Source organism: Lagenorhynchus albirostris, chromosome 14, assembly GCF_949774975.1.
Source record: "Lagenorhynchus albirostris chromosome 14, mLagAlb1.1, whole genome shotgun sequence".
NCBI lineage: Eukaryota > Metazoa > Chordata > Mammalia > Artiodactyla > Delphinidae > Lagenorhynchus > Lagenorhynchus albirostris.
In genome coordinates this window covers 57974034-58001438 of record NC_083108.1, presented here as the reverse complement: position 1 = coordinate 58001438, position 27405 = coordinate 57974034, and the positions used below count along the sequence as shown (strand labels likewise).

General features: G+C 45.8%; 1 protein-coding gene across 2 annotated transcripts in view; it reads right to left on the bottom strand.

Annotated features, from left to right (window-relative positions):
- Positions 1–27405, bottom strand: part of PTPRM (protein tyrosine phosphatase receptor type M) — a 753685-nt gene that overhangs the window by 67232 nt on the left and 659048 nt on the right. For both annotated transcript variants that reach the window (XM_060121788.1, XM_060121789.1), the window contains exons 19-20: positions 19666–19742; positions 16106–16142 (exon numbers count right to left, since the gene is read on the bottom strand). In XM_060121788.1, coding sequence (XP_059977771.1) covers positions 16106–16142; positions 19666–19742 — 114 coding nt within the window. The remainder of the gene's footprint in view (positions 1–16105; positions 16143–19665; positions 19743–27405) is intronic.

The following is a 27405-nucleotide window of genomic DNA, read 5'->3' as shown; positions in this document are numbered from 1 at the left end:
TGTGTTTTCTTTCAGATTTGGTGTGCTTTAATCTGTAAGGTGGTTAAACTCTATTTATTGCACATCATAAAATATTTATTCTCATTATATCAATCCTTTTATATTAGAAAATAATTAAATATTGCCTATCTCCTATTAACAAATAAATGTATATAAACCTATGATGAAAATTTTAGATAGCAACTTAAAATGTTCAAAGGGGGTACATAATTTTTTCAAACTTCTTTTGGGGATTCACAAGGGAAACCTTTTGCAGACCACTGTCAGCCAGTGATGTATGTCTACAGTAGTCAACGTCAGGAAGAGATTGTACTTCTTCCTGCAGTGGTGGAGTGCAGAGTGGATGTGACTTTGGCGGGAGGAATGAGGGGGGCAGGTCCTCTGGGTGAAACATCCAGTAGGGGCGACTTAGTGCCACCTGAGTGGGGAAGGGACACATGGGAGCCATTTTGAGACAACATGCGAAATTTTTACAAGAATTGTGGGTTCAGACCTTATGAGTAGTAGAAGAAGACATTAAAAACACAACTAGGGAGCAATCTTTTAGCCTACCTTCTAGGAAGAAGTGTTTGGTTGTCTGAGAGGAGGTGGGTTGGCCTGATGTGTGACGAGGTATCCGCAGCCATAAGGAAGGGAGGGAGGGAGGGAGGGAGGGAGGGAGGGGGCCTGGAGGCGGTGGGCCCAGTGGGCTAGAAAGCTGAGCCCAGGTATCAAAAGTTCAAGTCCAGAGGGAGCCCCTGAGCTTCCCGCAGATGCAGACAGACATCAGTGTCCAGAGTGGAGGGATCTACTCTATTTATTGAACAAAAACTCCTGAGAGTGCTTCCTTGGTGGCGCAGTGGTTGAGAGTCCGCCTGCCGATGCAGGGGACACGGGTTTGTGACCCGGTCCGGGAGGATCCCACATGCCGCGGAGCGGCTGGGCCCGTGAGCCATGGCCGCTGGGCCTGCGCGTCCGGAGCCTGTGCTCCGCAACGGGAGAGGCCACAACAGTGAGAGGCCCGCGTACCACAAAAAAAGAAAAAAAAACTCCCGAGAAACACGACAATGTTGAACATGAACAGTAAAGAACCGTAAACAAAGAGCTCATGCTCCATACCAATTAATGAAAGGGAAAGTTATAAAATACTCTAGATATATTAAAAATATTACTATATTCTGAGGGTGGCTCCCTGCCATCCACAGGCCGGTGGAAACCAGCAGCGGAGACATCCAGGCAGTGATGGGAACCCCAGGGCCCGCGAGCAGCCTGTGGCTCCTGGTGGTGATTCTGGGGCAGGAAGGTCACACAGGGCTGGGCAGGGGGACAGGCTCCCTGGTGCAGAGCAGGGGCTCAGGTGGGCTTCAGGCCTGGGCTGGGCTGGCACAGAGGCCGGTGGGTCATGGACGCATCAGCTGACCTTTGAATCAGACTGGGGTCGACAGGGCTGCCCTTGGAGGACAGTTTTGGATGCAACCGAGCAGGATTGTAGCGAAGTACCGTTGCTTTGTCAGCAAAGGAGCTGAGGGCTCTGGGCTGGAAAGTAAGGGGACCTGGGAAGCGGGCTGAGAAGGATGGTGGACAATTAAGTGAGGCAGGTGGATAAGTCCTCAGGCCAGGTGTGTGTTACACGCACCATCTCATTTATTCAGCATCACAACTATGTTTCTATCTTATGATGAAAACCAGGCTTAGGAGGCTAAGTGACTCTGAAACTGGGATTCCCACCCACATCAATCCAGGTACACTCTGAAAATTTCAGAATGACCCCCAAAGCCCAGGGGCCTTGTTTGCGCACATCAGCCTTTAACTACCTGATAGGACTGGATGGTGTGGGGTGCACACCGAATGGCAGAGCACAGAGGGAAGGGGCGGGGACCCCAAGGGCAGTGCAGCTGCAGAAACTAGGAGTCCTGGCTTTGGGCACTGGCCGGGCGTAGGCTTGGTCAGGTCCTGTGGCATCCAGCTCACTCCATCGGAACCGAAGACCCCTGATGCTGAAAGACCCCTTTTCCGATGTGGAAAAGAGAGGCCTAAGATTTACGCATTCATTTTCAAGCTCATAAATAGAAGTCGCCCTATGGGCTTCCCTGGTGGCGCAGTGGTTGAGAGTCCGCCTGCCGATGCAGGGGATACGGGTTCGTGCTCCGGTCCGGGAAGATCCCACATGCTGCGGAGCGGCTGGGCCCATGAGCCATGGCCGCTGAGCCTGCGCGTCCGGAGCCTGTGCTCCGCAATGGGAGAGGCCACAACAGTGAGAGGCCCGAGTACCACAAAAAAAACAAAACAAAACAAAACAAAACAAAAAAAAGTCGCCCTAAATTTCTGATCCATTATTGTTATTGCTGCTGCTGGAGATAATCTAGAATAAGTATTATGAAGTCAGTTACTCAACGTTCCAAACATCAGATGTCCCTTCAGTGTTTTCTGAATAAGTTTTTATTACAAAACTTTAAGTGAGTTTTCAATCTGATGCTTCTATAACACTTACGTTTATAATTTTACATTTAGTAGCTTTTCATTTTTGCAGCAGTGAAACATAAAAGGTAGAATATGCCACCATGCTTTACGGACTGCATCTGTCTGGTATGTCACAAAAGTGACAATGGTGACACAGAAAGCAGTTGGCTTCTGCATTAATAATTAGTAATCCTTAACAACACTTATTTGATAGGTGCATCTGCTCTCCCCTGAGGCTACTTAAGTGAAAATCATGGAATTTTTATGAATAATTTTTGGTTTCAGCTGCAGAAAAAGAAAAGCGAAGTGGAGACGGCTAGGTTCACAGGATGAAATTTGCTTATTTTCCTGAATTGTTAAGAATACCCCCCCGATTACCATTTGAAAGAAACAATAAAAATCAACTAAAGATTTAGAAGCGAACACTGAGAAATTGTTCTGTGATGGGGAAAACTTGGGAATACTTTATTTAACCTAAATTCAAAAATATAACTGGCAGCATTTTCTAAGGACAGCTCTCATGTGAAACACCCTTTATGTCCAGCATTACAGGGTTAGAATGTTCACCAGTGGAAATTTAATTTAGTGACCAGTCCAATGGAATTTTAATTTTAATTTACTAAAAGAAGAGAAGATTGGCATTGAAGCTATAATGAAATAATGCCTTGTTAGAAGTAGGGTCATACCTAAATAGACATTTCTCCAAAGAAGATATACCGATGGCCAACAAACACATGAAAGAATGCTCAACATCACTAATCATTAGAGAAATGCAAATCAAAACTACAATGAGGTATCACCTCACACCAATCAGAATGGCCACCATCAAAAAATCTACAAACAATAAATGCTGGAGAGGGTGTGGAAAAAAGGAACCCTTTTGCACTGTTGGTGGGAATGTAAATTTATACAGCCACTATGGAACAGTATGGAGGTTCCTTAAAAAACTAAAAATAGAACTACCATACAACCCAGCAATCCCACTACTGGGCATATACCTTGAGAAAACCATAATTTCAAAAAGAGTCGTGTACCACAATGTTCATTGCAGCTCTATTTACAATAGCCAGAACATGGAAGCAACCTAAGTGTCCATCGACAGATGAATGCATAAAGAAGATGTGGCGCATATATACAATGGAATATTACTCAGCCATGAAAAGAAATGAAATTGAGTCATTTGTAACGAGGTGAATGAACCTAGAGTTTTTCATGCAGAGTGAAGTAAGTCAGAAAGAGAAAAACAAATACTGTATGCTAACACATATATATATGGAATCTACAAAAAATAAAAGGTTCTGAAGAACCTAGGGGCAGGACAGGAATAAAGACGCAGACGTAGAGCATGGACTTGAGGACATGGGGAGGGGGAAGGGTAAGATAGGACAAAGTGAGAGAATGGCATGGACATATATACACTACCAAACGTAAAATAGATAGCTAGTGGGAAGCAGCCACATAGCACAGGGATATCAGCTCGTTGCTTTGTGACCACCTAGAGGGGTGGGATAGGGAGCATGGGAGGGAGATGCAAGAGGGTGGAGATATGGGGATATGTGTATATGTATAGCTGATTCACTTTGTTTTAAAGCAGAAACTAACACACCATTGTAAAGCAATTATACTCCAATAAAGATGTTTAAAAAAAAAAGAAGTAGGGTCATAAGTGATGACTTAATTAATGACATTAAACAGTGGGTTTTTTCTTTTTTGGTTACTACATTTCCATGGTTCTCACGCAATGACAAATCCCTTCTTACACTGGAGTAGGTTTACCCACTGCCTGAGTCTTTTTTTTTTTTTAACTTTTCTACTTCTTTTCCTTTTTTTAATTGAAGTATAGTTGATTGGTGAGCAGGAACTTGCTGAATACCCTGTTTCTCCTAAACTGGCTCACAAGGTGCTCCTCTTATGTCTGAAAAAACTAGGCATCCACTGTGTGTGCATCCACTTCCTCCAGGACACACCATCCACATGGTGATGTTTACACCTCACTCATACCATCCCCTAAAATTCTCCTTTCAGACTGAAATAAGAAAGTGTGCCAACATGAACTGTGCAAACATTCATGGCTTTCTCTAGATAATTAGTGTCATGGGATGTCAGTTTCCAGGTGCATTACTAGAACATATGAAATCCTGATTGGACACCAAAAGGTCATGTCAGATTTAATTACTAGAAAATCGGTATAAAGCAAACACTAATCGACAGGCTACTATAAAATCTAAAACAGCTTGGGAAACCTCCGTCTGTAGTATCAGTCACAACCCCTCAACTCTTGGCTCTTTTTTGGTTAATAATCTGACTTTCATCTTATTCACTAAAAATAATTATAAAATACTTAAAAACAATAAAGAATAATATAGTAGGTATTATTTAATGTGTTAATAAAGATAAATTTAATCAATAGCCACTTTCTTCCTAAGAGATACCAGAAACTTCGTATTTCATCGTCACCTTCCCATTTTTTATATTTGTATTTTCTAGTATCTTAATTCCAATATGAGTTCATCCTATGTTGATTAGTCATTATTATAATTCTTCTTCTGTTATACATTTTTATAGCCTTCATAATTTTTATTGTGGTTTTCCTTAATTTATCTTTACAAGGAGAAGTTTGTGCATTTCCACACCACTCTTAACTATGTCTCAAGTCAACGGTAAAAACAGATAAAGAAGCACCTTTTTTGTGTGGTACGCGGGCCTCTCACTGTTGTGGCCTCTCCCGCTGCGGAGCACAGGCTCCGGACGTGCAGGCTCAGCAGCCATGGCTCACGGGCCCAGCCGCTCTGCGGCATGTGGGATCTTCCCGGACCGGGGCACGAACCCGTGTCCCCTGCATCAGTAGGTGAACTCTCAACCACTGTGCCACCAGGGAAGCCCAAGAAGCACCTTTTTGAAAACAGTAAACTCAAAACAAAATGACTCAAGTATTCTGGATACCTTCTTCCTTTCCCTCACCCATTATTTTAAGACCTTAAAAGAAGAAAATAAATGAAAATAGTGGCTTTGAGACCTAACTTTGTCATAATATTTTTAGAGGTTTTCTTTTTTCTTAAGCAAAAGCTACATGTGTTAAAATCAATTTATTTTCATTTATTATTAATTAATTTATTTATTTTTTGCGGTACGCGGGCCTCTCACTGTTGTGGTCTCTCCCGTTGCGGAGCACAGGCTCCGGACGCGCAGCCCCAGCGGCCATGGCTCACGGGCCCAGCCGGTCCGCGGCATGTGGGATCTTCCCGGACCGGGGCACGAACCCGTGTCCCCTGCATCGGGCAGGCGGACTCTCAACCGCTGCGCCACCAGGGAAGCCGGAATCAATTTATTTTGAATCATTTCAAAATAAAAGTCTACAAGATCACCCATGGAAGCCTTAAAATAATTTCTGATACACAAACAGTCCAGCCCCACCCAACACAGACAGGCTGCAGAAACAGGCCAAGAGCACACGTCTTGCCCTTTGTCTCCCTCTGATTTCCCCCTCTGCTCCTCTGTCATCATTATTCTCTTTCCCAGATCATTGCTCACCCCATTTTCTCCTCCAGTGGTTTCCTGGCCTTCCAAAGCTCCTCTCCAAAGCATCCTTGTGTGATTCTTATATCAGAAATTGGTTTGGAAGAAGCCTCTTGGGAAGGGACTTGTCTGGTCCTTGGAATTAAGCTGTTTTCACTTACATGTAGTCTGACTCTAAGGATGCATCAGAGAGGCCTCAGGACTCCACGCTGGTGTTCTTTGCTGCTATCAGAGATGGTCAATGCCTACAAGACTTCAAAAACTGAAGGAAAGGGCTTCCCTGGTGGCGCAGTGGTTGAGAGTCTGCCTGTTGATGCAGGGGACACAGGTTCATGCCCCGGTCCGGGAAGATCCCACTTGCCGCGGAGTGGCTGGGCCCATGAGCCATGGCTGCTGAGCCTGCGCGTCTGGAGCCTATGCTCCCCAACGGGAGAGGCCACAACAGTGAGAGGCCCGCGTACCACAAAAAAAAAAAAAAAAAAAAAAAAAAAAAAAAAAAACTGAAGGAAAGTATGCTCCCTGCAGTTGATGAGTTAGCTTATTGTCTTTGCAACCCATGTTTGTTTAAAAGTCAACAACAGCGACGATAATTCTTGCAGTCTGGAGGGGGATGCAGGATGCTGGCGAAAATGTAAGTGGTTCCCTTTGGTACATCCTGGAAGAAGCACTAACAGGTGTAGCATGTATTAGCTTTTATGAAAATGACACGAGCATACGCTATACTTGGGTTAAAGCCTGACTACCTATGTGCTTTGAGCGATGTGTTTTTGGAATCAATGGAATAATGGTAAGAATTTTAGCTAATACTTACTGAGAGGTTGCTGGCAGAGCTGGAATCTGAGCCTCAGCAGTGTAACTTCAGTGTCTACACTCTAACTAACCACTCTGCTCTACTGCCTCTTGCAGGGGAAAAAGCCTTGTCCTAGTCACTGACATAAAACATATTTGTATATGGAAGCAATTTTACGGCCAAATAAAATCTTTAGGTTTCAAAGATTTGATTGTGACCATGTTACCTAAGCAAAGGACTATTTGTGAACAGAACCAGTAACAGGGTGACTCCTGGCAGGACTAGAATGTTCCAAAGCATTTCTGGAAGCCCCGTCTACCTAAATGAACCGTTACTTGGCTTTTGTTCCTTTTGGACTATACTCAGCCCTCCTCTAGAATCACGCCACCCTAGCAGTTACATAAACATTTCCAGCTTGCAGTGGTGCCCCTGTGAATGGGAATGCAAAGGCTGCTATTATTCTTGACATGGAAACTGAAAGATAAAGGCAGATAAGTCATATTTGAGTGGCGGCAAAGACAAGGCCTCCAAAGAGGAACTTGTGTATAGAAGACAACGGCGGGGTGGTGGGCAGCGTGTGGCAAGGGTCCAGTCTCAGATCCAGAGACGAGATGCATTCCCACTGGTCCCTGATCCCCGCGACAGGCTTGATGGAGATACTGCGCGAAGAGCTGCGAGGAGGCGGACGAGAAAGCGTTTGCAGCCTCGGAAGGGAGGAACATGACAAATGTTCACATTACAAGAGCCTCTTGCTGGCGGAGTCACAGAGCATCCATCAGGCCTGTCTCCAAAGAGAACCCTCGTGCACTCATCCTGAGTGCTTGTTCACGCTCTCAAGAGGGGCACGGAGAGAAGGCCATCAAGGAGAAAAGAAAGAATGGCAGCCTTCAGAGTGGAGGGCTTGGGTGACCCAAAGGATCTGCCTGCCTTCTGTCAAGGAGAAGCAAAGCGAGAAGGGGAAAACCTCCATATGTTTCAGGGGCCACTGCCAGAGAAATAAAAGCTTGCATGACTCACTATCTTCTTTCATTAAGCTTTTTTTCAGTACACAAGTGGGATCCATTTTTATTTAAGAAAAAGAGAATGAATATGATAAATTAATAAAGTAGAGGTAAGCTGACACCCTAGGCACGGCGGAGCGCAGGCTATCTCAAGTTTTCGACGGCACTGGGAGATCTCCAGAAGCATCCCTTTGAGTGAGAAGGCGAGAAAAAGAACTGGCAGTGGCTAGAAACTTCCTCAAGTTTGCTGCCTTGAGAAACTTGTCCAAAACCCTATCGATGGGTGATAAAGGACCCTGGTCCCGAGACGCAGGAAGAGTGTGGTTCTAGGGCAAAATCAGGCCTCACTTCTCCACCTGCTCAATGGTTTAGGGCTGGGAGAGAGAAACAGCTAAAATACCGCCCAAATCTGACGTTGCTGTAAACTCACAGATTGGTAGCAGCTGGTTGCTTATATACATGGCACACTGTGTAACTCCCGAGCCAATGCTCTATGCCCAGCCCTGTACTTAGCAGGCACTTGGTAGAGGCACAGAAATATTGGTTCAATTTTCGATGAACTATGCCTGAAAGGAACAGCTTGGCTTTGCAAAGAGGGGTGAAGGCCGGGGTAGGCCAGCCCCAGAGAAAGCACCTGGGGGGTGTGTCACAGCTCTGTCCTTTCAGGACGGAACCTGGAAGAAAGATGTGACCTCCTACGTTTTCCTCACTGTTAACCAAGGCCCCTCAGGAGGCTGGAAACACATGATGTTCCTCCTAAGTTGAACACGGCGTACGCACTATTCAAACATGAATGTTCACCCATACAGTTCGCAAATCCTTTTGCAATCGTGACTCATTTGAACTGACATGATGAGAGTCACTTAAATCTATTTGTGCCTTAAGTTTCAACTGTTTCAATTACAAAACAAGAGAGCTGGACTTAAAGGTTTTTTAAAGTTTCTACCATCTCTAAAAGATGGTATCATTTTTCTACTTCAAATCAGGAACACTTCCAAATTACTCTGAAAGATTTAAAAAGCATGTTTCCAGGCAGTTGAGGACCCAGTACCTGTGAGACAGCATTTGTCTTCTAATTATTCTGTATCGACTTAGGTTCTGTTCCTTGAGGGATATGTTTCCGCCACAGCATCTGTGACAACCCTGAAGGATGGTACCTAACATGATCTATTTTTGGTTTCATCTTTTAACATGCAAGCTGCCTTTAAACGTTCTCACTTCTAATGAAAGAGTTTATTAAGAGCACAGGGCTGAGCCATGTCTGTGATCCGACCTTTTGGCTAATTGGCCAGTAACTTTTGAAATTAATCTGGTGAAGAAAAACTATTGTTTTAAAGGAAGTTTGTGGATAAGCTGTTTTCTTGAAATTGTTCATTTTCCCTTGGAAACCTGCAGATGGAGAGTAAGATGAAGGTGGGCCCTGCATGGAGACCTTGGCCCTGGGTGTTGGGAATACCTAGACCTCCTCAGAGGTCACTTGTTTCTCTAGGTATAAATCACACTTCCTCAAAGCCTCCCTATTTAAGTTTGGAAACTAGAGCATACTCCAGTTTACCGGGCAATACTTTTAAATCAACCTCTAATAGGATATGATAAGTGAATCCAAACATAACCTACAACCCACTGACAATGCGGCAACACCTTAGCCAGGAAGAACAATAGCTGCTAATGGAGAATTTGTACTTGAGGTGTGCGCGGAGCTGGTGCTTGGAGGAAGGAATAAAAACAAAAGTTGTTTACTGAGGGCTTAGCTTTTGATTTAAAAAAATGTTTCCTTTCAATTCTACTGAGAAATAATTTCAAGTGCTCATCTCCACCTGGAGGTCAGAACCCAGGAGACAAAAGCTCTTTACAGAGTGTGTAGAACTTGCACTGACCCTCTGGCAAGTCTCAACTTGCTGAGGGCAGCAGTGTGCGCTTCTAGGTCCTGGTAATTACTGCTTCAGACGCCCGGGAAAATTTAACCCATATTCATCTTTCTGAAAATCCTTATTAACAATGTTCATGCCACACAGGGTATGTGGAAGAAATGCAGAAGAAACACAAATGAAAAGTAAACGGAATGGAGTCACTGTAGCAAAGTTCCAACTGTTCTGCAGTAGTGGAGGATAGGAGGTATTTCCACTGTAAACCTTCACACCCCACGTTTTTATTATTTTCATGTAAGAGTCTGCCCCTAGCTCAAAGTCTCTGGAGGAAATTTGCTTTAGGTTTCTCTTTTCCAAATTAGTAACAGCTTATAATTATGGACAAATAAGACTGACTATCTAAGGTGTAGTTGGGGGGCCATATGTGCATGAGCAGAGTCAACGTGGAGCTGAGCAAAGTGACTTCGACAAAGTGGACAGTCTCCAAAAACAGTGCCTTGACTTACTGACATGTTGAAAGAAAAAGTGTTCATGAGAACAGGAGGTGACCAGCCCTTAACTTAGAACAGACACAGTCACAGATACTGGAGCTAAAAGTCCATCCAGGTCAGTAGACACCGTGTCAGGCCAGCGGAGGTGCCGTTTGGCTTGGATGGAGTATTCTACTGCCTGGTTGGTGCTGGGCACGTGGCAGCTCCCCATTCACGCATCTGCTCACCCCTTCACTCCCTCCCGCGCTCCTGCCGTCCCACTGGGCATCTGCTTCGTGCCCGCCCTCCACCAGGCCGTGAGTAGGCGCTTGTGGAGCGGTGGATGAACCCTGTGGCCCTTCTGTGGATGCCAGGCCATGAAGCAGCCTTCTGCTGAAGCATCTTCCTCTCTGGCTGGCCTGAGACACAGACTACCCTTGCCAGGCTGAGGGCAGTTCTGTCCGATGGACAGTAAGTCTCTCTCAGTTCCTGGGTCTATGCCAGCGTGACTTGGAGTCCTGAAATGTGACACTGAGCGTTCAGAGTCTCTGGGCAGGAAAGATGAACATCTTTTAAATTCTAGATTGTTAAAATCCATATAATTTACTCTCCTTGCGTATAGGTGCCCCGACACCCACTTTACCGTTTCTTTTTTTCTGAATTGTGCTAATTCAACAGGGTTGGCCACCCAACTAGAGTTCTGAGCTCGGCCTTGATCTTGCCATGCAGAGTCTCTTTGTTACCATCAGCATTAACTCCTTGGATCAGCTAAGCCCTGGACCAGGGTGTCTTCCAGATGCCCAGATGCCCAGCTGGGAACAAGGCGACTCCAAACGCTCAGTGTCATATTTCAGGACATTTAAGACAATTTTAATTAAGAAATATTTTCAGGTATGAACGTATCATAGAAAATTTGCTTTTTGAGATGCAGCACAACTTAGGAGGAAGAGGTTGGATCCTAGACTCATTTTGTGAAAGATTCACCACGTGACTTTGGGGGGTGAGCTTCATGAGGCCCACAGAAGTGGCAGCACGCAGTGCAAGGTGGGGATCGTACATTATCCCACCCCACCAGCCACTACAGAGATGCTTGCAGACCCCTGATGCAAGGCACAGGCACTCAGCTACGTGTTAGTTCTCCCCATGGGCCTCAAATCTATTTATGAAATGAGACGAGTAATATCTTAAATGGTCAGAGGACAGAAAATACATTAAATTAGTTACAGCACAAAGCCTAGTACATAAAAGGCACTTAATATTTACTGAATGATGGACAAAGAAAAATGCCAAGTTTCAGAAAGGAAAGTACTATATAAACCCAAAGTACGAATACAGAAAGAATATGTATCTACTGTTTTTTTCTTAAATGAGAAGGAATCACACTTAAAAATCAACAGTTTTGACACTAGAACATATTTAATATTAGAAAACATACTTTAGTTGTATGCAACCTGGATTGTTGAGTAAAATAAAAACTACAACTGCCCCCTGCCATTCCTGTTGTCTGGGTCATTCATTTCTATCCCAAATTTGCTTGTGGTTACTCCCTGTTATCTTTGTTTGCAGGTTTTTCTCTCCAGGATAATTCCACACTAATTAATCTTCTTTAAAAAGCACTGTTTTCACCACCACATGGCGTAGAAACATCCTTCCTTTTTCCCTCCCTGCCTTTCATTAAATAATGCTCCTTATTCAAAGCCTTTTAATGTGTCCTCACTTTACCTGTCAGTTCTTTGTTCTTAACCCCTCTAATTCAGGGGTCTTAATCTAGGGGGTATAGATCTTTCAGGCTGGATTTTAGTAAGTTGGAGAATGCCTGAACTTCTGTGTAAAATTGTGTGTCTGTGTGAATTTGTCCTGAGCGACGATCCATTTCAAGAAGCAACCCAGAAGACCCAAGATGCCGTGGATGAAGACCCTTCCCCCTCAGGCGGTCTCCCTCCTGACCACTGCCAGGGGCTGTGCTCCTCCTGGACCTTGGGTGTCCTCCCACTCGGTCCATCCTCTGGATGAAGACCTGCCTCCCCCTCTACCCCCCGTCCGGCTCCTCTGAAACCCGGCCAAGCGCGGGTGCCCTACCCCGTGACTGCGATGTGCCCCCCCGGATTTCCTATCCTCTGGGTAGTATCTCCCCGTGCTTCTGTGCATCTCCAGCCCACAGATGAGCTTGGAAGTGAGGCAGAGGGATGCGGCGCTGGACAGCCATGTCCATCCCAGACTTACAGCCATTTCTTCCACAACTGCCTCACACTGTCTTTCCTGAGTTCTCTGAAGCAGGACCCTTGAAGTCAGTTTGAAAAATAAACGTAAACAACGATGAAGAGAACGCTTCTCGTTCTCGCACCGCGTGGCTGGCAGGCGTTCTCCCGAATCGTCTTGGAGGATTACGATCCGTTCTGGGTGACCCTACCTGCCTGTGTACTGCCTCTCTCCATGAACCAGCTTTCGAAATCCCAGCTCTGCCCCGCCTCTTTGTGTGGACGAAGCAGCCACAGACGTGAGTTCCTCTCCTCTGACCCCTGGCACGCCAAGTCGTTAAGTGCTGAGTGTTATACTTGTATTAATGGCTGGCCAGGCAGATGTGATGAAGTGCATACCGGATCATCAATATATTAGCTGCCAGATGGAAAACAATTAAAGGGTGGGGAGACGGGAAGAACACACTCAAAAAGCCACCGGTCTGGCTTGAATGCGGTCCCTTCAATTTGCAGAAACATTACCATTATCATCAAAGGTCAAAGTCAGTTACTGGTGGAAAAAAATCAATAAAGTTGAGGGAGGGGGAGAGGCTGAAGGGATAAATTCATGACACGCCCTCTGCATTGAAGGGACTTGCTAGAAATCTATGTATTTCCAACTCTTGGGCATAAAACCAGTTGTCAGGAAAATGGACCATTCATGTAGTTTCAGGGGTTCCTGCCGTGAAGTGATTTTAAAGACTCATCTCAGTGCAAAATAGAGACGAAAAAAAAGAGCAAAGGAGGGATTCAAAAACTGCACCTGCCTGTTAGACTTCATCACCCTTTTTGCTGGACTTTGAGAATCAGCTTGTTTGTGGTTTTTGTTTTTTTAATGAAAGCTACCCACGAGCATGTTCTATTTACCTTGCCCAGGTCAATTACTGCAGGCGAGCAGAAATCTTTATTACCGGCAACCCGAGGCCACCAGTTACACTGCGCTTGCGGCATACCCTAGAAAAGACATTCTGACTTATCAATCTGCACGTCACGGTCCGAAGGTATGACTCATAACATGATGGGTACTGTCTGGACTGAATATTAGATTAAAAATCTGCTCACTCCTTCCTCCTCCTGCTGCACCAATAATAGCGATGGAAGGACTGCCTGGTCGTGGCGTCCAACCTGTAGCCCACCCAGCACCGAGGAAAGGGCCACGCTCTGTGAACAGCGGGGTACCCTTCTCTGCTAAAGGCACCGTGGTGGTCTCCTGCAAACGTTACATTTGCTACTTCTCAGCTGCCTACAAGTATATTTGCTCATGAATACTTGAGAGGTTGAAGGCTGCCATGGACGACTGCTAAGCAGTTAAGTGTCGTGACCTCCCTCGGGGACAGAGGGGCAGAGAGAATGAACGAAGGGAGGGGACCCATGTAGGGCTTTGCGGGTTTCAATCTCTACTTCTGCTGGCTGTTGAGTCACATGAATCTACAGTGAAAACTGTGAAAATTTGAATCAGATTTAATTTTTTGCTTATACTTTCTATGAAAACGTGGGCTGCTAATCAAGAACTCTGGAGCGTTTTGTATATTTTGCAATAAAATTTTCATGTAAATTTGTAAAAACTGCAAATTTCAAATAATCTTCAGGTGTATGAAATCAGAGCTGTTAGGACCCTGACTTGGGGGCATTCTGAAAGCCTTGCGGATCCTGTGAAGCACTAGTGATGGTTCCTCCACAGGCATTGGTTAGTTCGGTTTGGAAGCTCCCAGGGTTGGACTCAGAGGTCCGGAAACACGTCCTCGTTCTGTCTAGATGTGAGACAAGCTGGGCCCTTGCTCTCTGAAGCCCTTAGCACCTCCTAACAAGGGCCTGCCTTGTGCCAGGCTCACACCGGGCACTGTCTGTGCGGTGTTTCTTCTGACTGCAAGGCGACCTTGGAAGGAGACTTTACTGACATCATTCCAGGGAAGGAAACACACTGGACCTGGGTGTAGAATTATAAGTGGTGACGTAAGACTGGGCTCTACGAGTGGTACCACCAGGCTTTTGCTGTGGCCGTGGGGACTGAGGGTAAGGCTCCATTTTGGCTACACCCAGAGTCTGTCCACCCCAGAGCTCTGGTGCCCAACACCACCAGTGCAGAAAAGCCAAATGTAGCTCTTTAAGTCAATATTAAAACTTCAAATTCAGTTCCTCATTCACAGGGCATACATTTTTTTTTTTTTTTTTTTTTTTTTTTTTGCGGTACGCGGGCCTCTCACTGTTGTGGCCTCTCCCGTTGCGGAGCACAGGCTCTGGACGCGCAGGCTCAGCGGCCATGGCTCACGGGCCCAGCCGCTCCGCGGCACGTGGGATCCTCCCAGACCGAGTCACGAACCCGTGTCCCCTGCATCGGCAGGCGGACTCTCAACCACTGCGCCACCAGGGAAGTCCCGCAGTGCATACATTTTGAGTAACAGTGGCCACGAATGACTAGCGGCTACCATACTGGATGGCACAGACAGAGAAGATTTCCACCAATGCAGGAAGTTCTACCGGCTGCTGCTGCTCTAAGTGTTGGGATTCTGGTCTCTGGCTACGACCGCCTCTTCTACCTCGTGACTCATTCACTGAATTGGCCTCAATCCTTTAGCGCCTTCCTTCTCCTCGTGGCGCACTGGACACCTCTGACCTACCCGCCTCCAAGCTGAGACTTTTCCATCCATGATTTCTTGTCATCCTTGATTCCCTTGCTCCTTTGACTTGCTCTTGGGCAACCCCCGGCCAACCCCTAAATGTTGGCAGGTTGCATCCTTCAGATTTCCCTGTTCCTGTTTTTGGGATATGATGCATTACCAGAAACGATGATAAAATAATAAAAGGGAGAGCACTATTCTCTATTCATCCCTAACTCTTTAACCCTAGCAGGTCCTCTCTGCTTCCCAGCACTTCTTTGGTTCACCTTGTATTGACTCACCAACTCATCCCTGACAATGCCTCTTCCTGAAATCCTCAGATCTCCCACGATTCTCACCCTCCACAGATGACCCGCCCCATCGCTGGGGGGGGTACAAAAACCGCGCCATGTATATATATGTACAGTTGAATCACTTTGTGATTCAATAGCAGAAATGAACACAATATTGTAAACAACTATACTTGAATAAAATCAATTAAAAAAAGAACAAAACCACGCCATGAACTTCCCCAACACGTTCCTCTGACTTTCTTTCTGTTTCCTTTAGCCAAAGTGAGCCACCAACCGCTTTCTACCCAGGAGCACTGACTCGCTGCTTTCAGAACTTTGCTCGTGATGTCTCTCTCAATTAGATGTTTTCTCCCCACAAAGCTGTTTTTGAATCATCCCACCCAAAAGCCACCTCTTTCTTGTCCGAGTCTCCCAAACCTGTTATCTGTACCTTGCACACAAGGTTTTAAGTGATACTGCGTGTGCAGATGTCCTCCCCACTGACCCACACCAATGTGAGACGGGTGCTTGCTGGATTCGGCTTGCATTCCCAGCAGTGACCAGCTCAGGTCTTTATTCAGTACCTATTTATTCAATGAATATCTATATATCAATTTTTGCAAATGTCAGATTAATTGCTAAGGCAGACAGAGTTGATTCAATAATTAACTGATGAACACATTTCTTCTAATGATCTCAACAGGAAGTTCTAACCGAATGATTACATCACCAGGACCTCTGATGGGAAACCAGGGTGCATGTGTTGATGGCTAACACGGCAATCGTCGGGGCTACGGCACTGTGCAACAGAGCTCCTAGGGAGGGTGGGCTGGGTATGAAATGACAGAGCGGGCAAACAAACAGAGAAAGACATCAAAGCTGGAATCAACTTACCTTGCGTAGCAATATAATGATTGGGTCGATGATAACCCTAAAAATAAATGAGAAAGAATATTTGACAAACTGAAAAATCAATAAGCAGCACAGAAATCACATGCTAAGTTTGCCAAAATGATGCACCTACAGATACCAATAGCTGCATCGTTTGAAAGTTACATGACCAGACCTGGGACCACTGAGCACCTCTTAATGAGCCAAGGTGCATCGAATATAACAGTCCTGATGCCTGCACGGTGGGGAGTGGGTGAGTAACTTAATCACACCCAGGCTACGAGATGATGGATGAGCAGAAAACACTAACAACTTATGGATTTTCTGAAATAACATGACCACAACTCTGATTAGAGTGTAAACCGGCTAGGAATGTGCAACAGGATTTCATCTGTGTTTGGGATGTTATTGGCAATGTGACAAAGCTTTAACGCATATTCTGTTACATCAATATAGGCAGTTATATCAATAGTAATACCAAACACCATTTTTAAACACTGCTAATACCAAGACATGATGCTGTAGCAAGGACCAGGAATTTAAAGAGGTAGAAGTTCTGCAAGACCCCTTCCTTTTATCATGACCCTACTAGAAGGGGGAAAGATGAAAACTGGGACCAAAGCAAGAAGGAAACAAGGGACATCACAGGATCGATATCTGGGAAAGGTTAAGCCAATTTAGAGAAAATGACACACAGGTAACATATAATATCACCACGGACCTTAATACTTCCCCTTTCTGTCCCCTGAGATGCCCCAAAATACTATGCCCAAAACCAGCTGAAAAAGAGAATCAAGATACTTGGAGAGTAAATACCAATTTCTCAGACCACTTAGATGAGTATCTGTTAGATCTTTTTGCTCTTAAAAGCAAGTCTACAAGAGTGAACAAGCAAAGCAAACACATTCTTTTGTACAACTGGCCTGCTGCAGGTGTCTGACATAGAGTCACAACAGACATGAAGGAGGCTTATTCAGATGATGAGTCACTTCCTGCCAGCTGGTAAGCTCCACGCAGCAAGGCCTGGTTGGACTCATCACCGTATGTGTCAGTCTGCAAGGTGCTGGGAGATGGGGGCCGGCACGGTCCATGGAGACCTCTGATGCTGAGCACAAGGGCAGTTCCCGGGCCTCCCCTACTTGACCTGCCAGCAGCATGAACACAACTGAACCCCCGAAATGCCTTCTTCGTTGGCCTCCGGATGAGACGCTCTGGCTTTCTCCCTGCCTGGCCGCAGTTCCCGCTCTTCATTCCTTCATTCCCTCCTGCTTTCCCTGGTGGCGATGCTGGGACGCCCTGTGTCTGGACTCTCCTCTGTCTACCCCACTCCCCTGATGAGCTCCTCCAGCCTCACAGCCGTCGGCACCTGGTGTCCTGGGAGCCCCACATCCTCACCTCCTGCCGCGCCTCTGCCCTGAAACCCTGGGGCGAACCAGTGCCGACTCCCCTCCCCTCAGACGTCTGATGCACATTTAAAGTTGAACACATATAAACCCAGCTCCTCATTTCCTCCCCACTCCGAGTCCGCTCCACCACAGTCCTGTGCAGGTAACAGTGACCCCACCTCCTGAAGGCATGCGGGCCCCTCCTTCCCCAGCCTCCACCTCAGCCCAGACCCAGAATCCTCCCACCTCCCTCCCTCTGGCTGCCTGCCCCGGGCCAGGCCACCCTCAGCCACCTAGCAGGCCTCCTCGCTTTGACCCCGCCCCCCCCAGCCGACCTACAGTTCGTCCTCCTCCCGGCTTCCAGATCCCTCACTCCTCCACAGCTGCCGGGCATGCTCCACAGCCAGGCCTTTTCCTGGGCTGCCTCTCGGCCTGGAGGCTCAGTCCCCAGATATCCCCCCGGCCCAGACCCCCACTTTCTCGGTGGAGTTGACACTCCACCGCCACTGTGTTCCTCCTACCGTCTACGACACCAGAGAGACTTAACCGACTTGTTTCATTTGTGGTCTCTTCCTCCCGGTTAGATCATCAGGTCCCTTATGTCAGAGCTTTCTTTTTGGTTTTGGTTTGAATTGTGCACAGTTACAACACCAGTGCCTCAAACAGTTACTGACCTGTAACAGGTGCTCAATAAAATCTCATTGACTAAGTGAAAAGGGGCCCTGAATTCTGACTCTTTTCTCTGTTAAAACGAGAACTAATGAATCTGGTATTTTCATTACTTTTAGGTCCTCCCTCCTCTGTGTCTCTACCCAGCCGTCCTTTAGAGCTTAGTTCAAATGGCCTCCAGGACAAAGCCTGATCTGATCACAGCCACTCCTCAGAGGGTGGTTCAGCAGATGCTGAGGACTTAACAGCATCTGAGGCCTGTGTCAGGGGCAGGGGTACAGCAGGACCTGGACACTGTCCCTCTGCTCAAGGACCCAGAGGGCTGTGGGAGCTGGGACTGTGGTGTGAACAGGGTTCTCCCGGACTCTCCCCAGGGAACAAGTGTCAGAGTGAAGACGGTCCTTACTTCAGCTCCTAAGCTGTGAGGCCTCAGGGAGAAGGTACAAGGTCTTGGGCACCTCTGAGTACTCCTGTGAGGCACTCCCTAAATATTTCCCAAATAAAGTGATAAGTGTTATGTGCCTTTGGAGGAAACTTTGCTTTAATAAAACTTCTACCTTGGATTGGTTATGTTTTTGGTCATTATCAAATGTAGAGCCTAGGGGTCTTTGTTTGAAGACTGAGATATGAATTAGTCTTCAAATAATCCTCTGTCAGGCCTCAAATCTATAACCCCCAAATGCCAAACCCTCCCAAGAAGCACTACACATAACATTCTCGTAGTCATTTTCAGATAACTCTTAGAGATTGTAATGCTAGTATTTTTAGTAATACTCAACCAAGACAAGAAAGGAATCCACATATCTGAATAAAACTTGTGCAAGGAAGTACCGATGGATTAAGAAACAGTATGAAGGCCAAGCACAGAGGATGCCTTGGGAACTGAGATCTGTTTAATGTAAACTTGGGCCTTGGAGGTAACAGCAACTTTCCCTTGATTTTCACTCTACACTTTTGATTTCATTCATTCTTTCAAGTGAAAACATGCTGTCTCCCAAAGAATTTATTCTAATGTAAGACATTAAGTTAACATGATGCAGAATGAACAAAGGAGCAGGCTTCAATAATTAAGCAGCCTACATATTTAATGACACGTCTTGCATGCATCAGAGGTCCTGGCTAACAGCTGCAGATGACTTTGAAGGCAACTTGAAAGTGCTATGATGACAAGAGATGGTAAATCATCAAATTAGGAATTAGAGAGTTTTGTCCTATTAATATGCAAGCAGACTTTTTTAAGTGTCAAATAATCCAAGCTGTTGACAAAAAAATGGAAATACCATTTTCTTAGTCCACAGAAGCGTGGGATGGCAAAGGAGGCAGGGAACGTCACGGGGAGCTCACCAGCCCGAGGCTGACATGTCTCCACCATCGAGTTCTGCGTGTATGGGACAGGGCATGTGTTTGCTCCCAGGGTTGGACCAGCCTGTGTCCACGCGTCTTAGAGCAGACACACGGGGTGCTACGTGTCAGAACACACGGGTTTACTGACAGTTTCAAAATACATACATCGATATAGTTTCCGTTGATATAGTCTGAGTTGTTGTCTCCTTCTATGGTCTGCAGCCTCACCCGGGAATGATCATCTGCAAAAGGAAAAAAAACCCAGCAATTAACAAGAGCTATCCGTCAGGCTGCTCAGAGCCCCACCATGTTAAGCACATTACAGAGAGGTATTCCACATCCAAGCTGCTTTAAAGATAAACGGAGAATTAAATACTACACGCCTACATTCTTGCTCTTAAGACAGGGAAGGGTTTTTATAATCCTTTGCGTTTTACAGGAAATCTCATTAACGTACTCTTTGATCATTTACAGATGTGAAGCATTGGCAGAGGTTTGAAACTTTTACCTAGAGTCCTGTGAATCACAGTGGAATGATTTCTTGATTTCTTGGACTGGAAGTTCAACAACTTCACTAAATCACATGTGAGCCCTGAGATTCTGAAGGTTGCCTGTGACATCCACCTTGACAAATGATGGTTATAAACCATGGCCCAGCCTCCCAGGAGATGTGGACATGATTCTAACCTCAGTCATTGACCCAGAGTTCTCTCCCCCTGCCCTGAGGGCATCGGCCGGTGGAGCAAGTCTGTCCCCATCAGCCACGTGACCCCAGGCCACTCAGTTACACCACCAAGCCTCGGCCACTCACCTGAAGGAGGGATGACAGCGCCTGCCTCACACTGGGCTGTTTTAATGATTAAACAAAAACACAAACTGCTGACACACACCAAGTACTGTATAGGGGTCGTGATGGTGGCCCAGTTAGCTACAGTAAACATTTTTTCTGAATGGAAAATTTTCTCCATAAATGCTACTGAGACATCTCAATAATTTCCTTGAAATCTAAATTTTAAAAAGGAAAGTGCTACAACCTCTATAAGGGCATGGATTTTCCTGTTTTGCTCACTGTCCTACCCCTGACCCCTATATCAGGGTCTGGAACATCGCAGAATTTCCCCCAAATATCTTTTAAATGAGTCAAAAGTGAACTTTTTGTTTTTTTAAAAAATATGTCCTTTAAAAATTGTTTTCCTAAATGAATGTTCTTTGAAGCAGAGGAGCCCTTTCTTCCAATGAAAGCTTACACCCAAACCCAATATTTGGCAGATAAAGGCCAGCTGCTCCGAGGGGGAAGGAGTGTGGTCTCTGAGAGGTGGTCTGGGGAGAGCACTTTGCAAACCACTCTTCCCCTGACGCAGGGCAGTGGGAGCTCCTGCCTCTAAACTGCCGACATTTCATTTGGGTTAGTGGGTGAGAAATGATACCCCCAGACTGAGGCAAGAGCCAGGGAGCCTGCAGGTGACAGACCGTCTGACGCAAGGTCACTGGACGAACTGTCGATTTGAACCGGTTCCTTGGCTTGACGTGCTGAGTGAGAGCCAGCGTTTCAGCTGATCCCTCTGGTTCAGCCCTCCTTGGAGGAATGTTCTGTGTCCAACAGTGGGGCTAGAGGGAGATCCGTGTCGAGCTTCTAACTCTCCTTCATTGATGGGGCTTCTCACTCCAGTTCCGGACAGACGGTCGTATCGTTTCCTGTCTGTGCCTTACGATTAGCCTGGGCTCAGTACATTTACCCGGAGAGTGGGGATAAAGTGGGTGGGACACGGGCGAAGCCTGGAGGGAGCCGTGTCTCCCTGCTCTGCTCAGGGAGAATATGTGCGGGCAGTGGTCCCGCGTGTGGGCTCTGGGGTCAGGGGTGCCGCTTGGAACCCCTCACTTGTGATTTCGGGCGAGTTGCTTCGTCTCTCTGGGCTTTCCTTTCCTGAGCTGCAAAATGGGGATTCACAGTGCCTCCCCATGGGGTTACGGTGAGCGTGAACATAACACACAGGAAGAGATGAGCAGAGAGCCCGGTGTACAGCGAGTGATGGATAACGCCAGCTGCTGTCATCACGACGTGCTGGGTGACACACACTCGTGCTTTGCTTCTCACCATCTTTACACTGGCTGCCCAAACCGACAAGAGCAACCCAGGACCCACGGGCAGGCAGGAATCTTCCCCGTGGTGACCTGCTCCAAGCACTAGTTTCCTAGAATCCATTTTGCTTAACACCAGAGGCCCCTGTCCAGAGTTTGCCCGTGTCGTGGGGGGGGGGCGGGTTCTTGGGGCACTGGGACGTGTCACTGCTTTCGCACGTGCTGGCAGAGCCAGTGCACACACGGCTACTGCAGAGGGAGCTCGAAGCGGCTCTGCGGGTAAAGCCATTTGAGCTTCCCGAATGAAAGATGCTGCAACAGAATCGAACCACGGCTCCTCTGCACACACTGGGCTGTCAGTCGGCTCCTCTGAAGGAGGTTAGGTTCACTCCCTGTTCTCCCTGACTTTCCCTGGGCTGTGCTTTAAAAGGCAGGCAGCACATTCGAGCCTCCTAATCTTTAGACGCAAGGCTATCTCAGGATCTGTTGTGCTCCTTGTCAGAATCCCTCCTCTTTCATGCTTTATATCCCTGAGAACCTCAGGATGAATGCCACCAGGTCCCCGTGATCTACCACCACTGGGCCTCTCAAGTGGTTCTGGAATGTTCTCGTTAGGGACTTCGATCTCAGACAAGGCTGCACTCTCATCTCCCATCAACAGAGCCTTTGAAATAAAGAATTTCCCCAACATCTTCTACTATTCAATCAGCTAACCCCCCACAGAGCTGTTTGTTTTTTTTTTTAACTTCACTGCTATTTCTCCATTTTTTTTTAAGAGCAACAAATGTCAAAGATTTTTATTTAGTTAATGAAGGAAGCAGGAAGATGTTACAACTGGTTCAAGGAGAATTTACCAGCAGATCTATGACCAGATCTAGTTATCTAGATAGATAACTCAATCTATGCAGGTATATAGACATAGATAGATAAGTAGATAATCTAAATCAGGATATGCCATGGAATGAATTTACAAAGAAATGGAAAACTGGCTCTTACTGGAACTACTGACCCCCTAAGGACACAACTCATTTACATATTATTTCTCCAAATTTAATTGCTCCACTTCCCGCGTGACATAGAAGCCTGTAAGACACATATGAAGCCTATTTCCTATGTAGACTGGACTGCTTTTATTTCTCTTCATTTGTAGGCTCTTTCTGTATTTTAAAGCTGATTCTACAAGACTACGTATGACCCCTTGTGGTCAGAGACCACGTAGTGTCCACTCCGAACATCCCCACAAGGGTCCTTCGTGAGGGTCACAGCGCCCACCCGCAGGGCTCCTCTCACAGCCCAGCAGTGGTTCTGCCCTACACACGGCTATGGGCACCAAGGATGACCTCTTCCCTAGGCTAATGAATATGGCGGAAGAAGGGCAAGTTGTGTTCAGGCGAGGCTCACCGGGGCTTCCCTGGGTGCTGGCCATGGTCCGGTTGTGGACTTGGTTAGTGCTTTTACGAGTGTTTGCTTTACAACATGTATTAACTCATATATGCATGTATTATACCCTTTTCTGTACCTATATTTCACACTTTAAAAATACAAGAGTCCACCTTGAGGATAATACGCTCAGACACAAAAGGGCAAATACTGTATGATCCCACTTATATGAAGCATCTGGAGTGGTCAAATCCGTGGAAGCAGCAAGTGGGATAGTGGTTGGCAAGCGCTGGGATGGTGGGGAAGAGTGAGCTCTTGTTTCATGGGTGCAGAAGAAACCTAATGTCACTGAACGGTACACTTAAGAATGGTTAAGATGCTAAGTTTTATGTTGTGTGTCTGTTACCAAAATTAAAAAAAACGAAGAGCCCACTTTCTCCATGCCTCCTTGTAGGACACCTCCTCACATTCCACTCGAGCCCTGGGCTCCTAGGAAGCAGTACTTTCAAGGTGGGAAGGGCACCTCGAGGACCTGTTGTCTCATAGCCCGTGGGGTCCCTTCTGCTGGTCTCCTCCTGAGAGGGGCTCGTTCCCTTCCACGATGAAGGAGAGGCAGTGACTATATGGCCTGCTCCTTGAGGACAACTGCCATACTTTATAAAGTGTGCTGAGTAGGTATGTTTGGGAATTATTGAAATGAGGCCTACGAGGTGTTCTTTCTTTCTGTGACGACGTAAGTGTGAGTACTGATGAGTCAGTGTCAGTTGAGACAGGCAGGTTCTTTCTTTCTGTGACGACATAAGTGTGAGTACTGATGAGTCAGCGTAAGTTGAGACAGGCAGGTTCTTTCTTTCTGTGACGACATAAGTGTGAGTACTGATGAGTCAGTGTCAGTTGAGACAGGCAGGTTCTTTCTTTCTGTGACAACATAAGTGTGAGTACTGATGAGTCAGCATCAGTTGAGACAGGCAGGCAGATATTTCAGCAGGGAGAGTGGGTGCCCCCTTGGGTAGGAAGGAGAACACGGGGGCAGGAGCTGAGCCCACAGAAAGAAGAGTATGGAGTTTCCTTAAAAATCTAAAAATTAGAGCTACAGAGGATATGGCAATTCCACTTGTGGGTGTATATCTTGGGAAAACCATCAATCGACAAGACACATGCACCCCAACGTTTAGTGCTGCCTTGTTTCCAAGGGCCTAGACTTGGAAGCAACCTAAATGTCCTTGGGAGGAAGAATGGATAAAGAAGATGTGGTACATATGTACAGTGGAATATTACTCAGCCATGAAATGAGGGGGGCTGGTCCTCGCACAACTGCCCTTCTTGGGTGGGATGTTAGCACTTATCAAGTTAATCCTCTGCCTCCCAGTGGGCTGTTGGGAAAACCATCCATCCTAAACAGCAGTGAAATTAATAGGAAAGTATCACCCTCCTCCACGCTGAGCCAGTGAAAGTAAAAGCAAAAGAAGTAAGAGAATCCGCCCCTCCAGCCACAAGAGTCTACTCCAAGCTGCTGCTCGGATACCTGAGAACGACTTGGCAACAGAAACTGGATTCCCAGACATCCTCTTTCACATCAAGCCCTCATCTCAGGTGACTATAAAAGCAATAAACACAGATTGTTGGAGGCAAATAAAGCAGTACATGGAGGCTCACTGCCATATTTTCTTGAAACCTGATTCACTTTGAATCTGATGCCAATTAAGAAGACTAATATGTACCAACCATTCTTTTAGAAAAGCTCAGTGCCTTCTGTTGGGGCTGAATAGTATCAAATGACTATAGGGAGATGCCCAGAGGATGCTTCTGGCCTGAAGCACATATGGGGTCACTCAGGCAAAGGATCCACAGAAACGCCAGCTGCCCACTGGCTGAACCCCATCCTCCCAGTTGGCTTTGGAGGCCGACCAGCTGGAAGTCGGCCAGAGTCCAGCAACTGGGTCAAAAGGAGGAAGAAGCTTGGAGAACTAGATTGCTCAGGTATGAAGGTTGGGAAATCCAGTGGGATTTGTGGTTAACAATAGGTCAGTTACTGACCACGAAAACCAAGCGGTCAAGACTGCAAGGACTTGGTGTTTCTTGGAGACACAGCTGGGTAAGGCTGACAGGACCTGACTCTGGAGGTATAAACTGTCGTCCCTGTTTCTCTCCTAGGATGGGTGTGTTTTCTTGGTTATTCCAAAGCCATTTCATGTTCACATTGGGTAGTACATGAAAATAACAGGGCTTTGGTACTCAGAGACCCTGATTCAGATGCTGGCTCTACTCATCCCACCAATTGTGAGCTCAGACAAAATCTGAATCTGCTGAGCTTCATCTGTAAAAGGGGGTGATGATGGTGGTTCCTTCATAGGAACGTTGAGGAGACCAAGTGAGATAATACATGTCAACATAGGACAGTTCTCTCTCAAGAACATACAACAGTTAGATCTTAAGAAGATGTGGGAGATACACACACACACACACACACACACACACACACACACACACAATGGACTATTACTCAGCCATAAAAAAGAATGAAATAATGCCATTTGCAGCAACATGGATGGACCTTGAGATTATCATACTAAGTGAAGTCAGTCAGACAGAGAAAGACAAATATGTGATATTGCTTGTATGTGGAATCTAAAAAAATGATACAAATGAACTTATTTACAAAAAGGAATAGACTCACAGAGGTAAAAACAAACTTATGGTTACCAAAGGGGAAAGTGGAGGAGGAGGGATAAATTAGCAGTTGGGGATTAACAGATACACACTACTATATATAAAATAGACAACAAGGACCTACTGTATAGCACAGGGAACTATGTTCAATATCTTGTAATAACCTATTTATATATATTCAGTTTTATATATACATAAAATTGAATCACTTTGCCGTACACCTGAAACACTGAAAATCAACTAAAAACAGGAATAAAATACAATAAAAAAGGAAATTACTCTCTTCTACGAATAAAAGCAACACCCTTGCTGGAGTTCGGCAATTCACAGCACAACGAGCCCAGTAGGCTTGTTTGGGGACCAGCAGAGCAGAGTGGAACTGAAAACTCCACTTTTTGGGGAAGATGAGTTTAGCTAGTTTTAAAGAGGAAACAGGAAAAGGTGTGGAAATAGGCCGAATACTTCTCAACAACTCCTTCATCTGATTCCCCTGGCATCCACTCAGCAGCTTTTGTTTTCCATCCCTGATTCTGTACAGTGTTGTACAGAGGTTAAGATCACAGGCTTTGGGTAAAAATCCCTGGGTTTGATCCTAATTCTGTCACTTTCCGGTTGTGTGACCTTGGACAAGTTATTTAACCTCCGTGCCTCAGTTTCTACCACTGTAAAATGGAAATAAAAGTGTGCCTACCTTGCAGCGCTTCTGTGAGGACCGAGTTAATACAAGTCACGCATTAGTGTCTGGTACCTAATTGGAACTAAGTAAAGGTGAGCTAGCACCTGTATCATTACTGCTGCGACTTCATGACCTGACAATTTTTCTCACCTGAACGGTTTCATCTTTGCCTACAGACTGCCCCCTTTCCAGTGAATCCATGCTGAGAGCTACTTTCCTAAAACACAATTTATTTTCTCCCCACCCAATGATTTCAGCAGGGAACTGATCAACAGTGATCTTATAAAACAATGGAATCTGAAACGATCATTACAAAGCGTTACTATACTTTTAATTTCTTTACTTGGAAAGATCTCTGTGACATACTGTAAGTGAAGGAGAGCAGGTTACAAAGCAGCAAGTCTCCTAAGAGTCTGTTTATATGAAATAATCGAACGCATTTGGATATGTGTCTAGGAAGGCACTGGGCAACTGAAGGGATGGGGCTTCTGCTGGGTGGCAGAATCTGGAGGGATACTGACTTTTCCATTTATGATTTTATGCACCACTTTAATTGTCTACATATTTATACTGTCTTAGGAATCAGAAAGAAAACAATAAATCTATTTTTATTTTATAAAATAAAGCCAACAACTTCAAGGCATAGAGAAAAGAGATTTGAAGGAAATAGAAATAAAATGTTAGCAGGGTTTGATTTGTTTGGTGTGCTCCTGGACAATTTCCCCCCTCTTTTCTTCACTGCACACATTTTCTTTAATGTGTATGAATTGTTTTTATAATTGGAAAAAGAAACCTATTTAGCCATGGATGAATGGAATGTGATCAAACCTCAATTAATGTTTATATAATAATCACAACTCAATGCTACCCCATCCAGGAGGGTAATAAACTCTGCCATTTTGAGAAACTCAATCTGCATTAAAGATACGTTGCTATTCCTCCAATTTCTTTCAAAAAAGCCCTTACTACATGAAATAGGGCAAAAATCATATTTTTGGTTAAGAAACAGGCCCATAAAGACCTGGTCATAACAAACCATTGCTTAATGCTGAGAAGTTATAATCGGCTGGGACTTTTCCAAACGTATGTCTGCATGTGTG